General features: G+C 44.1%; 1 protein-coding gene across 3 annotated transcripts in view; it reads right to left on the bottom strand.

The window, feature by feature from the left end:
- Positions 1–8347: 8347 nt before the first annotated feature.
- LOC103317451 (uncharacterized protein DDB_G0284459-like) overlaps positions 8348–13943 on the bottom strand; it is a 73183-nt gene continuing 67587 nt past the window's right edge. The window contains exons 5-9 of one of the 3 annotated variants that reach the window (XM_031926936.2): positions 10179–10343; positions 9598–10109; positions 9317–9473; positions 9203–9241; positions 8348–9102 (exon numbers count right to left, since the gene is read on the bottom strand). In XM_031926936.2, coding sequence (XP_031782796.1) covers positions 8690–9102; positions 9203–9241; positions 9317–9473; positions 9598–10109; positions 10179–10335 — 1278 coding nt within the window. In that variant the 5' untranslated portion in view covers positions 10336–10343 and the 3' untranslated portion in view covers positions 8348–8689. Of the gene's footprint in view, positions 9103–9202; positions 9474–9597; positions 10110–10178; positions 10344–13943 lie in introns of all 3 variants that reach the window. The other 2 variants (XR_004344691.1, XM_031926935.2) reach the window with 2 other exon arrangements.

Raw genomic sequence — 13943 nt, 5'->3', positions numbered from 1 at the left:
AAGACGCTCGGCCGCGAAATAATTATTTAACGACTGACGCTCGCGTATTATTCACGGAAAATCCCCGCGCGAAATTTACGAGGCCGCCCCGGCGACGTAAAAGGCTCTCTCTCTCTCTCTTTCCACAGAGGATGAGTGCCGCTCGAAAGACGGAGAGAGAGAGAGAGAGAGAGAGAGAGAGAGAGAGAGAGAGACGACAGGGGCGGGTTTTAGTCGCATATCAAACTGTCGACGTGGAGCCGTTCGCGCCGTTCCCTCTCACTAATAAACGAGCTCGGCTCTGGTCTTCTTTCTCGTCCAAAGTACATCCTCCTTTTTCCTCGCTCTTCCGAACGGCTCGAATCCATACACACCTCCTCGGAATGAAATACAAACATCCCTTAAGCGCCGAAGCGGAGCGAGACAAAGAAAACGTCCCGGACAATACGGCGTGTGCCCGAAACACATACGGGGAAAATCACTGGGATTTCGATGCATAATGAGTCGTACGTCGCGAGCCAGGCCGAATAATACGCTGCAGATCGCGCGCGCGCGACCCAAATGCATTCGGAATTGAGTTACTACGAGCGAAATTCCGATCGCGGCGGCACACCGCTGAAACTCGTGATAGCTGAAGTGATTCGCGCGGTGATTAGGCGATCGACGTTTGCATTTTTCATGCGGCTACGGCGGCAGCTCTCTATGCGCGAATTGCCCTCTGTGCGAACTGCACACGGCTAATAATGCAGTTTGCTTGTTTTATGCACCGTGCGATGCCATTCGATGGGAATATTGCTGATTATCGTGCCTCGACGAATATTCACCGGCTGTTTGCGGCTCTCGGTAATTTTTCGGTCGGCGTTAAATTTAGAATAGTCGCTAATTGAATCATTAATTAGCTGCAGTCTCGACTAATCGCATGCGTTAAATTATCAAACGAGAGAGAGAGAGAGGGGGGGGGCTACAGCGAGTGAGGCGGAGATTACAGTCATCATCCGTCACCTCGGGTTTCCAACGAATCGCAGCAGCAGTAGCAGCAGCAGCGGTGGTGGCAGCGGCGGCAATGAAATCGCGCGAGCTATGCATAGTTCATTATCATCGGAGCCGCTCGGATGGCGCTTAATTGTTTCGGCGCGCGTTGCGTTGCGCGAGTCTCGTGAAATGTTAAACCTATTTTTGGCCTCAAAGTGCGCGTGTCGCACTTCGCTGATGACTATTACCGCTGAAGCTGGCGAAACGCGCTACCGCTGCGCGCGTATTATGCTGACTCGAAAGCGCGTAACGTTAATTGTTTAGTTAGCGATAGGAAAGCTTTGTTCGGCCGTTTGATGTTGATTGAGGCCGTTACGACTGTTGATGGGCAGGAGAGTGCGTATAATGCGTATAATTTAAAAACACGACGATTCATCATCCAAATTCTCACAAGTATACTCGCTACCTTCACACCTCGAAGCCGCAGCCGACAATTACATCAGCCGAACGATCTCGCATACATACATCCCAACGTCAGGCGAGCAACACAGCAGCAGCAGCAGCGAACGAGCTGCTAATTATTAATCGAGCCCTCGAGGCTCGAAGAGAGCCCGCTACACACAGCAGCATCAGAGCACAGGGCAAGGAAATGAACGCGATCCAGCACTCGGACATTGCTCGCAGACACGCAGGGCCGTGCGCAAAGACAGAGGGAGAGAGAGACAACAGTCGAGTCCGTCAGTGTTCTACGCTGCTGTGTTGCTCCCCCGTGCGCTCGACCAATTTGCCGAATGCTGGCTCGCAAGAGAGAGGGAGAGAGAAGGTAATCAGTCGTCGGACATTAACGTGAGCCTAATTCGATTATCCGGGTTAGGTGTTATGGGACTCGGGACGTATGCGACCGAATGCAAATACGGACGCGCGCGCGAGCTACACGCGTGTGTTCATTAATTATGCATTTAATTATCGTCGCGCGACGATACTATACCCGGGAAGCCTCTACGCTCGATTCTCTACTCTCTATCTATATACTGTATATACCCCTCGTGCGCGCGGTGCAGTGTACGGGTCAAAATGCTGATCTGCTCTCTCACCGGCTCCGATAATGCTCTGCTTCTCAAGTGCGCTTTTTCTCGGCTTTTTTTTGACGCTTCCCTCTGTTAATGGAACTGTCGTGTTTTTGGGGAGCAGACAGGGCCGCTTGGACCGTCGCTGCTGAATCGATCGCTAATTTATGGACTGTGTTTCGCGTGTTCTGGCGAGTTTTTTGAGGGATGACGCCGGTGCTGCAGCCGGACGATTATATATTATTTGCTCGCTACGGATTATCGTGAGTAATGCGTTCGTTCGAGTTTGTTTAATTCTGCTCCGCTACTGCGATTTTCGCGAATATTTCCAAGTCGAAATCGAGCGCATTTACTAATAAACTCGTTCTTTATTCAATGCAATCGGCCGACGCGCTTCTCATAACGCTTTGTAGATTATTTATTCAGTACCGTAATCCATCGTCGACAACAACTTTGATACAGTTTACCGTCGCCGGGAATTTCGAAATAGCCTTGCCCGAGAATCAATACAAGCGAGATTAAAAGACTGCAAAATATAAGATCCTTAAACATTTATAAAATCCCGACCCGCTTTTTATCGCGTTTGATAATCGATGCACCTGACTATTGATGCCAAAATAACTTTTCCAACAGTTTTAGCCAACATTCATTTTATAGTTGCTGCTCTGCTTTGGCTAAAATAACTCCGTAAGTTTCGAATTCCGACAAAAAAATCGACGCCTATATTCAAACTGCTCAGTCAAAGCAACTCGAGCTTGGCTCTATTGCAAAAGCTTCTAATTAGAAATCCGAACGCGAGAAAAATCGCGAGATCCGTCAACAGACTCGAAATCGCGCAGGTCATTCCATTCCTTTCACAGCGGCACTGGGCTTCGAAAAGAAGCTCGGGTTACGCGAATGCGCTTTATAATTACTTATTCAATTAACTCTGTGTGCCGGCAATTTTTCATTCGCTGTCGCTAATTTGAAATCGTAGTACATTTAAATTCACAATTATCAGCGATTGTAGTCCGAAACGATCGCTATACGTTTACAATTATACGTCGTCATTATTTCCATGTACCAACTCAGCGAATGGAAACAACTATATTGCAATATTTTGCCAAAGGGTTGAAGATACGTAGTATTAATCAGCTTAATGTAATTTGCGCTGCCACTTTAATTAAAAGTACGTATGCCTGTAGAGGGCACATAATATTGAGAGTGCACTTTAAAAGCTGATTGATGATGCAAAAGCCCGTAAAATTCGTTCCAATTTTCAACTTGCAAATTAATACAAATACGATGTAATTTACCGATCGCGTTGAACTCGCGGAGCGAGAAAAATAAGCATCGCTATTAACGTACAGAATAATTATACAAATTTTCGATCATCCAGTCCAGCGAAATCTGCTTTACGTTCGCGAATCGTTCGGGTACACTTCCTAAAACGCTCTTTTCCAACTAATTACGAGATCATGGCTTTTGCAAGCTGACGATACACACGCAGCAGTAATACACGGACGCGCTATGTAGGCCAGTAGTGAGGCGAAATTAAGGATTACGGCGCTGTAAGCCTTCTCGTGAATAAGCGACTTAATTCAAAGCCGCTTCTTAATTGCCCTATACGGATCTTACCGCAGACTCGTGCAACCGAAGGTTATAGAGATTTCAGAAGAGCCGATAAAGAGCTTGCCCTCGATGTATTTTTCTTAACTTTAAAACTTTTCGGCGACTACGAGGCTTACAATGTTTTATTGAAACTTTTAGATTTTAATGGAAAAAAATTCAACAAGTCGAGACAGACATCCATCAATTCAGTCTTATCCGGGCTTTGCACGCATAATGACCGGTATGCGTTACATCCCCGGGAAATCTGTATGCATTTTATGGAGGAAAATTTCACGTATCTAACATTGATTTACTCGGATCGATCCGGCCGAACAGGAATGAAAAGAAAGGAAAATCCTGGGTGGCAAATCCTTCGCATATCTTTCGGAGAATTATGCATTATGCAGGAAGGGTCTCGTGTAAGGAGCCGCACGAGGCAAATCCAAAAGCCTCGAGATTTGCATACCCTGTCGTTTTATTAATTTCACACAACATTCTTATTTAGGTTTCTGCAAATGATTTTCAGATTTACGGAAATTCTCCAAAACCCATCAGCCCTCGTAATCGAGTAACAATCGAACAATGGAAATTATACAGCGCCTTAATCTCTCGAGGGATTATCGTTATCCGCGAAAAACACGATTGAGGCTTTGTCAACTCGCGAAGGGAGATAAGTTCAACGGCATTCCACGGCAGGAGAAAGAAGCGAAGAAAAGCGTCCAGCACAACTTGAAAGTTAACAAAAGCTCGTACCGGACGCGCCGAAGAAAACGGGACGTCGAGCGAGAAAAAAATATAGAAAATAACCAGCCAGCTTGGAGAACACAATGCGAGAGAGGGAGAGTTCTTTTTTCCAGCACATTATTCCACCTTGAAGCATCTTCTCTTTCTCTCCTACTTCTTCTACTTCTACTTTTTCTCCTGCTCGCGGCAGTTGGCGTAATCCCTATATAGCATCGCGTGGGATTTTCCCTTCGCCTTTAAACGCCTTTTAGAGCAACTTTTTTCATCGTCCTCGAAAGCGCTGGGCTGCGGGTTAATTTCGTCCTCTAGCCGGCACCAAATCAAGGGAAATCGATTTTCTCCGCACCAACGAGCGCTTTAGGAACCGTTAACGCGGCGGCTCAAAGTCCTAATGGGAATAATTTTGAGCTACTGAGAATAGTTTCCAACTAGGTCGTTGCGCGCTGATGTTTTTAATGCAATTCGTCGAGGCGATGATCAAACTCGTTTCGCCAGACGAATAACATTGGTTATGCAAAGGCTCGGCTAAAGATAATCTTCCGATTGCGAATGAACCGCAAATCCGTTACCCGACGCGCAAACGCGAAGTATTAATAATTAATTTTTCCCCCTCAAATATTAGCTCGCTGAATTGTTTACAAACTTATGCGCGTATTGTTAATGCACGATTTCGATATCTGTGCGCTTATACGTATTAAAGCCGATTCGAAATTTTCAGTATTCAGAGAGAAATGCAAATGAAATTTGCAAGCTGACGATGCACAGTTCGCGAACCTATAATCCAAACAAACACATCCGAAAAATCGATTCAGCTCATTCTGACGGCTTTCGGATTCCGACTGCGCAAAAATGTGGCAACAGCGTCTCGAAGAAGCTCTGCACCTATATAGCGCTGATGATATTTTCAGCGATTCAGAGACATCCCTCGGCTGCTGGATTCTATTATCGAGAGTGGCGTGCAACGACTGCGAGGCGGATATTTTTATACAAATGCACGTCGAAAGGAGGAGGCACCGCTGCCGCGAAATGTATTCCAAGCCGTGGAGATGAAGAAGCGCGAACGTTGACGCGCGAGTGTCGGGGCGTTTCAATTTTTGAAGCCGAGCGAGAGCAGCAGCTTCCTCGAAATTCGCGCGGTAAATGCCGAAGAGTTTTTTTAGCCCCATATACACTCCGGGATGTTTTTACGCGCGCTAGCTCTCGCGAGGGGAAATGGAATTCTCGTATTTTTCGTTTGCACTTTGAAAATTATCGAGCAAACATATCGAGCGACTTTGATAGAGAGAGAGAGAGAGAGAGAGAGAGAGAGAGAGAGAGAGAGGGAGAGTAAATAGAACTTCTTTTTAGACTGCAGTGTTAGCTATTAATCGCGAAATTGGAGATCGAAACACGGGTAAAAATAGAAAAAATCGAGAAACGGGATGAGTTAAAAGTATAAACCTAGTCGCAGGATCCGAGCTATGTGAGAAATATTAAAAACACTCCTACAGTGTAATAGAGTACACATTCATGCGTTATAAACACTTTTTCACGAAATCCCCAGAGTTGTTCCCCGTACAACTCGTCCGACATTTCAATCGCAAGAAGGGTCAACTCGCGAGAGAAAAAATTCATATCCCGTCGATTTTCCCCAATACAGCCAAAGAGAGAAAAAGTAAATTCGAAATTAAAACGCATTTCCCCGAACCTTAGCAATACTGGCCCTCCGAGTCCGCGCAGCTGCTGGCGGCGATGCGCTCTCTCGTTCGACGCATGTAAATCAAGCAGTCGGCTGACACACGAGGGAGAAAGAGAGAGAGAGAGAGAGAGAGAGAGAGAGAGAGAGAGAGAGAGAGAGAGAGAGAGAGAGAGTGAGAGTGAAAACAAAGCATTATACCGAGAATGCCATTTACATGGTAATTCGAATAGTTTGCTTCTGGTAGCCGCTGGCCGTTTGTTCCCGCGCGCATGCGAGAGTTGCCGGGAGAGCTTCTGCGGCTATACGAGCGCAGCCCCCGGACTGGGCCGCGTCAAACATACTTTATATCCGCACGTGTAATCAAGCGCTCCCACGAATTCAACGTCTGAATGGCTTTGGAAAAAAGTAACGAGAGTCCAGGATCGTTATTATTTATCAGAGAGAGCTTTGCAAGCTCTCAAGCGTGCAGCGGGATGTCTGAGGAGAGCATCAACGCGAGGCATCGATTTACTTTCGTTATGTATGGGAGAGAAAATTTAGTACTGCAGCGCGCTCCCCTTTTACGAGGCGACTCTCTGGAGGCCCCTTATTCGACGATAAAGGATGTATGTGCGGCCGCAGCTGTCGATCGAGGCAGTTACTAATAAAACTCGGTGATTAACCAAATCTCGAGTTGGTAGATAAAAAAAAAAATGGGATTGAATAATTTTTCAGCGAGTCGTGGGCGCTTCGATTGACACGAGGCGAGAAAGAAAGGCCGCATCTTATGCCGACGCGAGCGGTATAAGAGGATCTCCAAAGTGACTACGACGACGACGCAGCTGCGCTGCTTTTCTTTCCACGCGGGGCGAAACTTCTTGCATGCAGCGGCGCAGGATAATTCGTTTTACGACTCGAGCGCGTCTTATAAATCATCCGTCTGCCACCTGGTCGCGGAAATGCGCTCACTCGCGCGCGCGCGCGCGTGTCTGTGTGTGTGTGTGTGTGTATGTGGCTCTGCCAGGCCGTTTTTGCACGTAAGAGGGATTACGTCAACAATCTGCTTGTGAGCGATTCCAAAGCCGACGTTTAACAATGTCCAGAAGCCGGCGGTGTCCGCGATATGAGAAATGCTGCTGTCCTGCGCACGAGCTGGAAAAGCCGTTGACAATTTACCAGCAAAATCATCGAATACACGTATACACAAAATTACAGATACGCCTCCATAATCGCGACTCGCAAGCTCGGAATATAAAAAAACATAATGCGAGGCTGCAACTCGAGAATAGAGAGCCGCGCGCACAGTCCATTAAGAGTATATTTCGCAAATTGCGCGACCGCACTTAACGCGCCATTAGCTAGGCTGAACCGTATACACGGAGCAGCTATGTGTACCGCGCGCATGAATTCGTTATAGGTATATGCGCACGCGAAGCGCGCGATGCAAATTATTATCGGCATTTTTTCTTTTTTTTTTCCAAGCCCGTTCGGAAGATCGATGCTCGACTATACACACGCTATACGCATACCGATCGAGCTATTACCTGCGAATTATAAACCCGATTGACGAAGAGACGGCTGTAATTTTCCAATCACATATCGCCGGGAGAGTTTGCTTTTTCGTTATTGCATGGAGATCCGGCTGAATCGGGAGCAAAGGATCTGGGTCGTATTGTGTTTTAATCTCAGTCACGAATTGTTCAATTATGAAAAGAATTAATCGGAATACACGCTCGATCCATAGAGCAGATCATCCTATCGCGGTATAATTACTCCAACACGCAGAGCGACGGTGGTTAATTGAATTCCGAGAGAATATTAGACTGGAAAAAGAATTTACCACCGGTAATGGCGAATAGAAATAGGGGTGTGCATTATTGGACGAACGCAAATATCGCAGCATTACGCTGCACGCGTTGATAAGCTTTCAGTGTGACACGCACGACTGCTGTAAGAGATTACGAGTCTCGTAAAAAAAGTGCAAGAGAAGCGCTCGAAAATGATAACGCGAGAATAGGAGTACACGGCATCGCGCAAACGGATTTCCCGGCTATTCCGCGTAATAAAGCAGATTCGCGCCACTGGCTGACCGAACGCAGGCTCTTTCTACTTCATAAAGCGCATGTACACATACCCACGCGCACGCATGCTGCATTTGATTACGCCATTGACGTTTCACGAATCGCCGACTTTAAGAGCGCGAGCATCGACGTGCGCGTCTATTCCTGCGGTTTTTAGCGTTTTGCTTTTTCAGAAGGAAGGCTTTATCGGTTTTTTCAATTTGTTCTTCACAGTGTAGACCAATAACCCACTATTTTTTGCAACGGTATGCCTAAAGTCCGTATACAGTTTTTATTATGATTAATAAGAATGAAACATAGGCAAAATTACTCTTTAATCGGCAGAGTACATTCCGTTTCATGTGAAGCAATATTTTTAAGTTATTACAAGTTTAATACATCCTAAACAATATTAATGATTAAATAAAAGTTACATTGCGGCACAAAGCTACTATTTAATGCAGAATTTAAAACACTAAACTTCGAAACATATCTTTGATCGAGATCAGTTGCTTCTCTCAAATATATCTTTGCAATCTGATAAGTTTGTACTGCCTATACAGCTTCAAAATAGTTTACAGGCATGTTTTTATGATAAATCCTCAAAGTAACCAGAACAACTAATCCTCATCTTCGTCTCTGCTTTCTCTCTCAGTCAGTAATGTTATTTTTAATAATGTGTCGTTCGCGTAAATTGGACGTAAATCAAATAATCCATCTTGACTCAATATCAAATGTAAAACAAGATTATTTGTTCGTGTTTTTACAACATTCAAAGCACACTTCAGCAAAATATTGGTTATCTGTACACAACCATAGAGATCCATAAATTCAATTAGATCGCACATTGTTAATAAAGTACAAAGTCCATCGTCTTTCAAGTGGTCACAACCTCTGCAACATAGTGTTTGCAGTTTGGGCATATATGTAAAATTATAACCAGTTATTTCCGGCAAATAATTTAAAACCAAATGTTTTATTTCAGGTAGACTAGTTATTGCTTGGATACCAGTCTCAGTTACGTTCTTAGATCCTGAAAAAAATAATGAAGTGTGTAAGTAATTATGCTTATCATCTATTACAATCAAGAAATCATTTTGAAAATAATATAATCTTAAATATAAAGCTCTTACCGCTTATGTCCAGATGATATAACTTTTTACAATTTTCAGCTAAAGTAAGTAAGAAAGTATCCGTTACCAAGTCTTCTTTATAAATCGTTAATTTTTCCAAGTCATTCATTTTACCGATACAGTCGATGTTGCTAAATAAAAGATTAGACATTTCAAGAATCTTCAAAGTTGTTGGCAATGAATGTATCACTGTTGGAAATGGGTCACATAGCGCAGAACAAACAGAACGCATGAATGAAAATGTTTTTAGTTGTCCGAACTGTTTCAGAGCCTACGTATGAAGATAAAAAATTTATTAAAAAATGAATAAAACTATTATGTATTAGAAGCTGCTTTGCACATCAATGATTGGCTTTATAAAATGTGTTTTTAAATATGTTATGATTAATACCCACACGAGAGAGATAATTGATCGACCTCAATGAACAGCGTTCCATAATGATGGTATCCATATCTGCTGGGAGGCTTAACAAACATTTCCCTGTGCAAGAATAATTCAATACGAGTTTGAGATATTGAAGTTGCTTATTTTCTGAAAAAAATTCTGATAATGGAGTGTCATCGCAGGCCATGGTGCTTTCACCAAAAGTGAGTGCTTTCAGGTTATGGCAGTTTTTCGTCAATATTTTCATTGCTGGCAAGGTTAATTTTATAGTTTGAATATCAAGATATTGCAAATTTGGACACAAGTTGCCAATAGAATGTAAAATATAACTTTCCATTCGTAAAAAAAGAAAAAGATCGAGGTGACGTAAAAAAGATCCAGAGCGTTGTAAAACTTGTTCAAGAATGCGTCTTACATTTGGACTATAGAACACCACGTCAGAACCCCAGATAGCCAAATCAGCGTTTAATGTTTTAAAGTTTTGCCAAGACTCTTTGCTAATATTTCTCCAACGCTTGCACACTGAAATAAGACGTATTAATTACTTTGATGCAAATCAATTTCAACATATTCTGATGTTTTTACATTTACCTCCTTCTATCCTGACTCTGTCTACTATAGGAAGAAACATGAATATTTTGGTCAAGCAATCGTCGTTCAGTTTATTTATTGCAACTTCAACGTCGGGATTCCAGCTTCCCACAATCTCATTGCGACGAGCTCTCTTTGATTTCGCTCTAGTTTCCATTTTGCTAGCTGAAATAGAAGATATGAATAAATTGTTTATTTATCTTAATACGAATGATATCAATCGGTACATTTTATTCTATTCCAATTAATCATATATGCGAGAAAGATTATCATGTTGTGGTCATTATATATCACGTCCTATGGTGTTATGCATAAATAAATTTACACCATCTTAATGTAGCACAAAGTAGCTATGATCTGCAGTGTAGAAAAAGCAATCATGCAGGCTGCTCCTTAATATCTGTACAAGTGTACTTATGCGGTTGACTCGATACATTACCCTCTAGTGTAGATTGCGATTGGTTTTGGTGTGGAGCGTCAGCCAGTAGAATCTAATAAAACTAAAATAAATGTAAAAATAAAATAAGTGTACCGCATACAGTCGATCATCTCTCGCATTATTGTCAAACAGACCATTCACTTTGTTATATATAGTTTTGTCGCGACGATTCGCACCGTTATTCAAAAAACCTTTTTTTCATTTAAAACATTTCCAAAGCTGCGAGCCACACTAAAACCTCACGCAGTAAAACCTAACCCGCGACCATCCTTAAAATCCCCCCAAAAAAAATAAAGAATTCCAGTGGAAAAAGGCAAAACGTCGTTCTCGCGTGCCTCCCTTTTACGGCTAATTTTACGCCTACTGTAAATCAAGCTTTATGCGAAGCTCACTGACCACCGCGACGGTTTCGCGCAGTGCGCAATAAAATCATGAATTCGTCATGAACGGACCTGCCCCGTGAGCTTTACTGAATACCAGAGGGCGCGCCTCGCTGTACAGAGGGAAAATGGTAAAAGCACGCGCGTAAAGCTGGCCTTTGTGCGCCGAAATTCGCCGGCAATCGTCGGGGAGTCTGACTCATTGAGTGTAAAGCTCCGACACGGCATCTACCGCTCTGCTACTACTACTGTTCCAGGTCATTAGTCAGAGACTTAAGGGAGATATTCCAGCGGTCTATCTCGGTTGCGCGCGGCCGTGTCTACCGCGAGATTATTATTTTTTCTCTTTTGAACTCGTATAATGCTCGAATTTCGTACAAGACTGAGGGGGAAAAAGGCAATTTTAATTAATTATAGCAGACGAGTAGCGCGGGTAGAATTATTCGCGGAAGGCCGTTCACGTCAGCCGCGATGTATAATTCACGCTCAAAGTGTCAATATAATACACGAGTGGACGATCGCCGCGTGTATAACAAAGTCGAGCCTCTGCCGCTGATCGTGATAATGACGGTTGAAACGCATCTGTTGGCGATTGCTATTTTTGGCTCGTATCTGCGCTGCTGCTACTACTGCGACGATATGACGCTAATGACGACTCAATATTTATGGCGCTCGTATATAGCGGAGCTGCGTATGCACAAGGCCAATCATGCAAATTGCTCTTCATCTGCTTATTAAAACGTCCGCCGGAAGATTTGCCGAAAGCCCGGTATTATTTTCTCGCAAAGAGTGCAGTTTTACGGGTGCGTGGCAAAGAGCGCCTTTGAAACGATTTTTTTTTTGTTTCGCTGCTCTATTGTGTTTGTATTTTTTTCGCGAGAGATGAAAAAAAAAAGCAATAAAGCGTAGTCGAATCGTCGATAAATAAGAGAGCCGTGATGTTTTATTTCGGAGGAAGGAACATTTTTGCGTCAAAAGTGCATATTCAGTAGGGAATCGTCTGTGCGAACAAGAGTTGAACGAGGGAAATTTAATTCTAATTTTAACGCGAAATGAACGTAACCGGCACTATAATATGTACGCATAATCTGCGAGAATAGCGTTGTCAACCTATTAAGCAGGTTTTTCGGTATAATATAAGCCTCAAAATTTGACGACAGCATATTTGACAGATAAAGCTGCCAACGCGGTCGCGCATAGAAGCTCGTGAAAACAGCTAAGCCCATTAAACGTCATAATTCCAAGAGATAAACACGCGAAATTACGCGCGATCGAATCGAGGGAGAAATCTGAAATTCAAATCAGTCGGAAATAAATTGCATAAGCCGCACACGCGCGTTTACAAAAGCGATCGCTGAAATACGCTGCCGCAGCGCACTGCTATATCTGCTGCGAAATAGTCGACAGCCATGCGGATGTGCCAATTTCGATTATTGTTTTGTTTTGCTGTCCCGTAGTCGAAATTAGAATTCATTAATCACAGGCGCCTCGAGTGTGTGCGGCCATTGAGCGCCAGTATACGAGCGTAAATTCAATCGATCGCGCGAAACACAGGCGCGCCTGTCATCGATTGACGTGAAGCGCTCGCAGGTCGACGAACTTTGATTTCTCTTATACGCGCTGATGCAGTAGTCGATCGCAAAACAATCGCGTCCGCGAAAAGACGATCCGCGCGGAAACTTTTCCGGAGGGTCCGAAAAAAGCGTAATGGAAAACCGAAAATAGAAAGAACAGGAGCAAAAGTCGGCGCCAACAAGCGGCCATTCTCAGCCATTCGGAATCCATTAGCCACTCGCTTCTCTTCCTCCTTCGTCTCTCTCTCTCTCTCTCTCTCTCTCTCTCTCTCTCTCTCTCTCTCTCTCTCTCTCTTTCTCTCTCGCTATAGCTCGCCCTCTGCACCTAGCGGCTGGAGCTGACTCCGGGGTGATGCATCATCCGCGGCGGCGTCTGTCCCGGCCGCAGCACCGCCGAAACACTCCGCGACGCAACCAGACTTATAAATCAAGAACACGAGCGGCTTTCTTTCTTTTTTTTAACCTGGAAGTTATCTGTTCTGGTATTCAGTGATTTTTTTAGGCAAAGTTTTCCTCGTCATTTTATTCTTTTTTTTCGGCAATCTGAGAAGCGCTAAAATAGAAATATGAAGAATAGACGATAGCATCGATCTATTGATCCGATCGCTCTGGACACGACCGGTTGCTACAAAAATTGCTCAAATACACATAAACAAAGCAGCAAACAAAGCAAGACAAACCCGTATATACAGACTAGAAGAATATCACCGCACATCACAAATGCAAATGAGAGAGAAAGGGGCGCTTCTTCGTTACAGCAGCGTCAAAGCCATAAATAAGCGAGAGAGAGAGAGAGAGAGAGAGAGAGAGAGAGAGAGAGAGAGAGAGGAGCGGCGCGTGCCGCTATCATTCAATTAAGAAAGGGAGGACCACACAAAAGTCAAACTTTGCATAATCGTTTTAGTGAAAATCGGCGTACTGGGATTTACCTCTCACGCCCCTCTTGAGCTTGGCTCACAGGAGAAGAGAGAGAGGGGGGGAGAATTCGAAAGCGCACTTTCAAAGTTGCCGACGTGCAACGTTTGACTTTACTTCGCACCCGCTCTAAGGTGCGCATTCTCTATATACCCCGCCGCCGGAAGTGACTTGTTCTGTCACGAATCCCAAATTTTTTCTTTTCAAAAATAGAAACAACTGCAATTTTAGCCCTCGGTTATCGAACCGGTTGTACCCCTTTGTCCAAATTAGCAGTAAATTTTGTGGAATAGTTTATTTTTATATGCTTGGGTGAAGGTGGCGGATCCGGCCTAATAAACACGTTTCAGCCCGTGGTGTACACCGTTGAACCGGGGTAGAAACCGAGTAAACCAGAGCTGTATACATACACAAGAGCCCGACGGAGCGAACTTGCCGCACAACGCTCATCTTCAAC

The sequence above is a fragment of the Nasonia vitripennis genome, chromosome 3, assembly GCF_009193385.2.
Source record: "Nasonia vitripennis strain AsymCx chromosome 3, Nvit_psr_1.1, whole genome shotgun sequence".
NCBI lineage: Eukaryota > Metazoa > Arthropoda > Insecta > Hymenoptera > Pteromalidae > Nasonia > Nasonia vitripennis.
The sequence above is the reverse complement of the archived record's forward strand: the minus strand, read 5'-3'. Positions and strand labels throughout refer to the sequence as shown.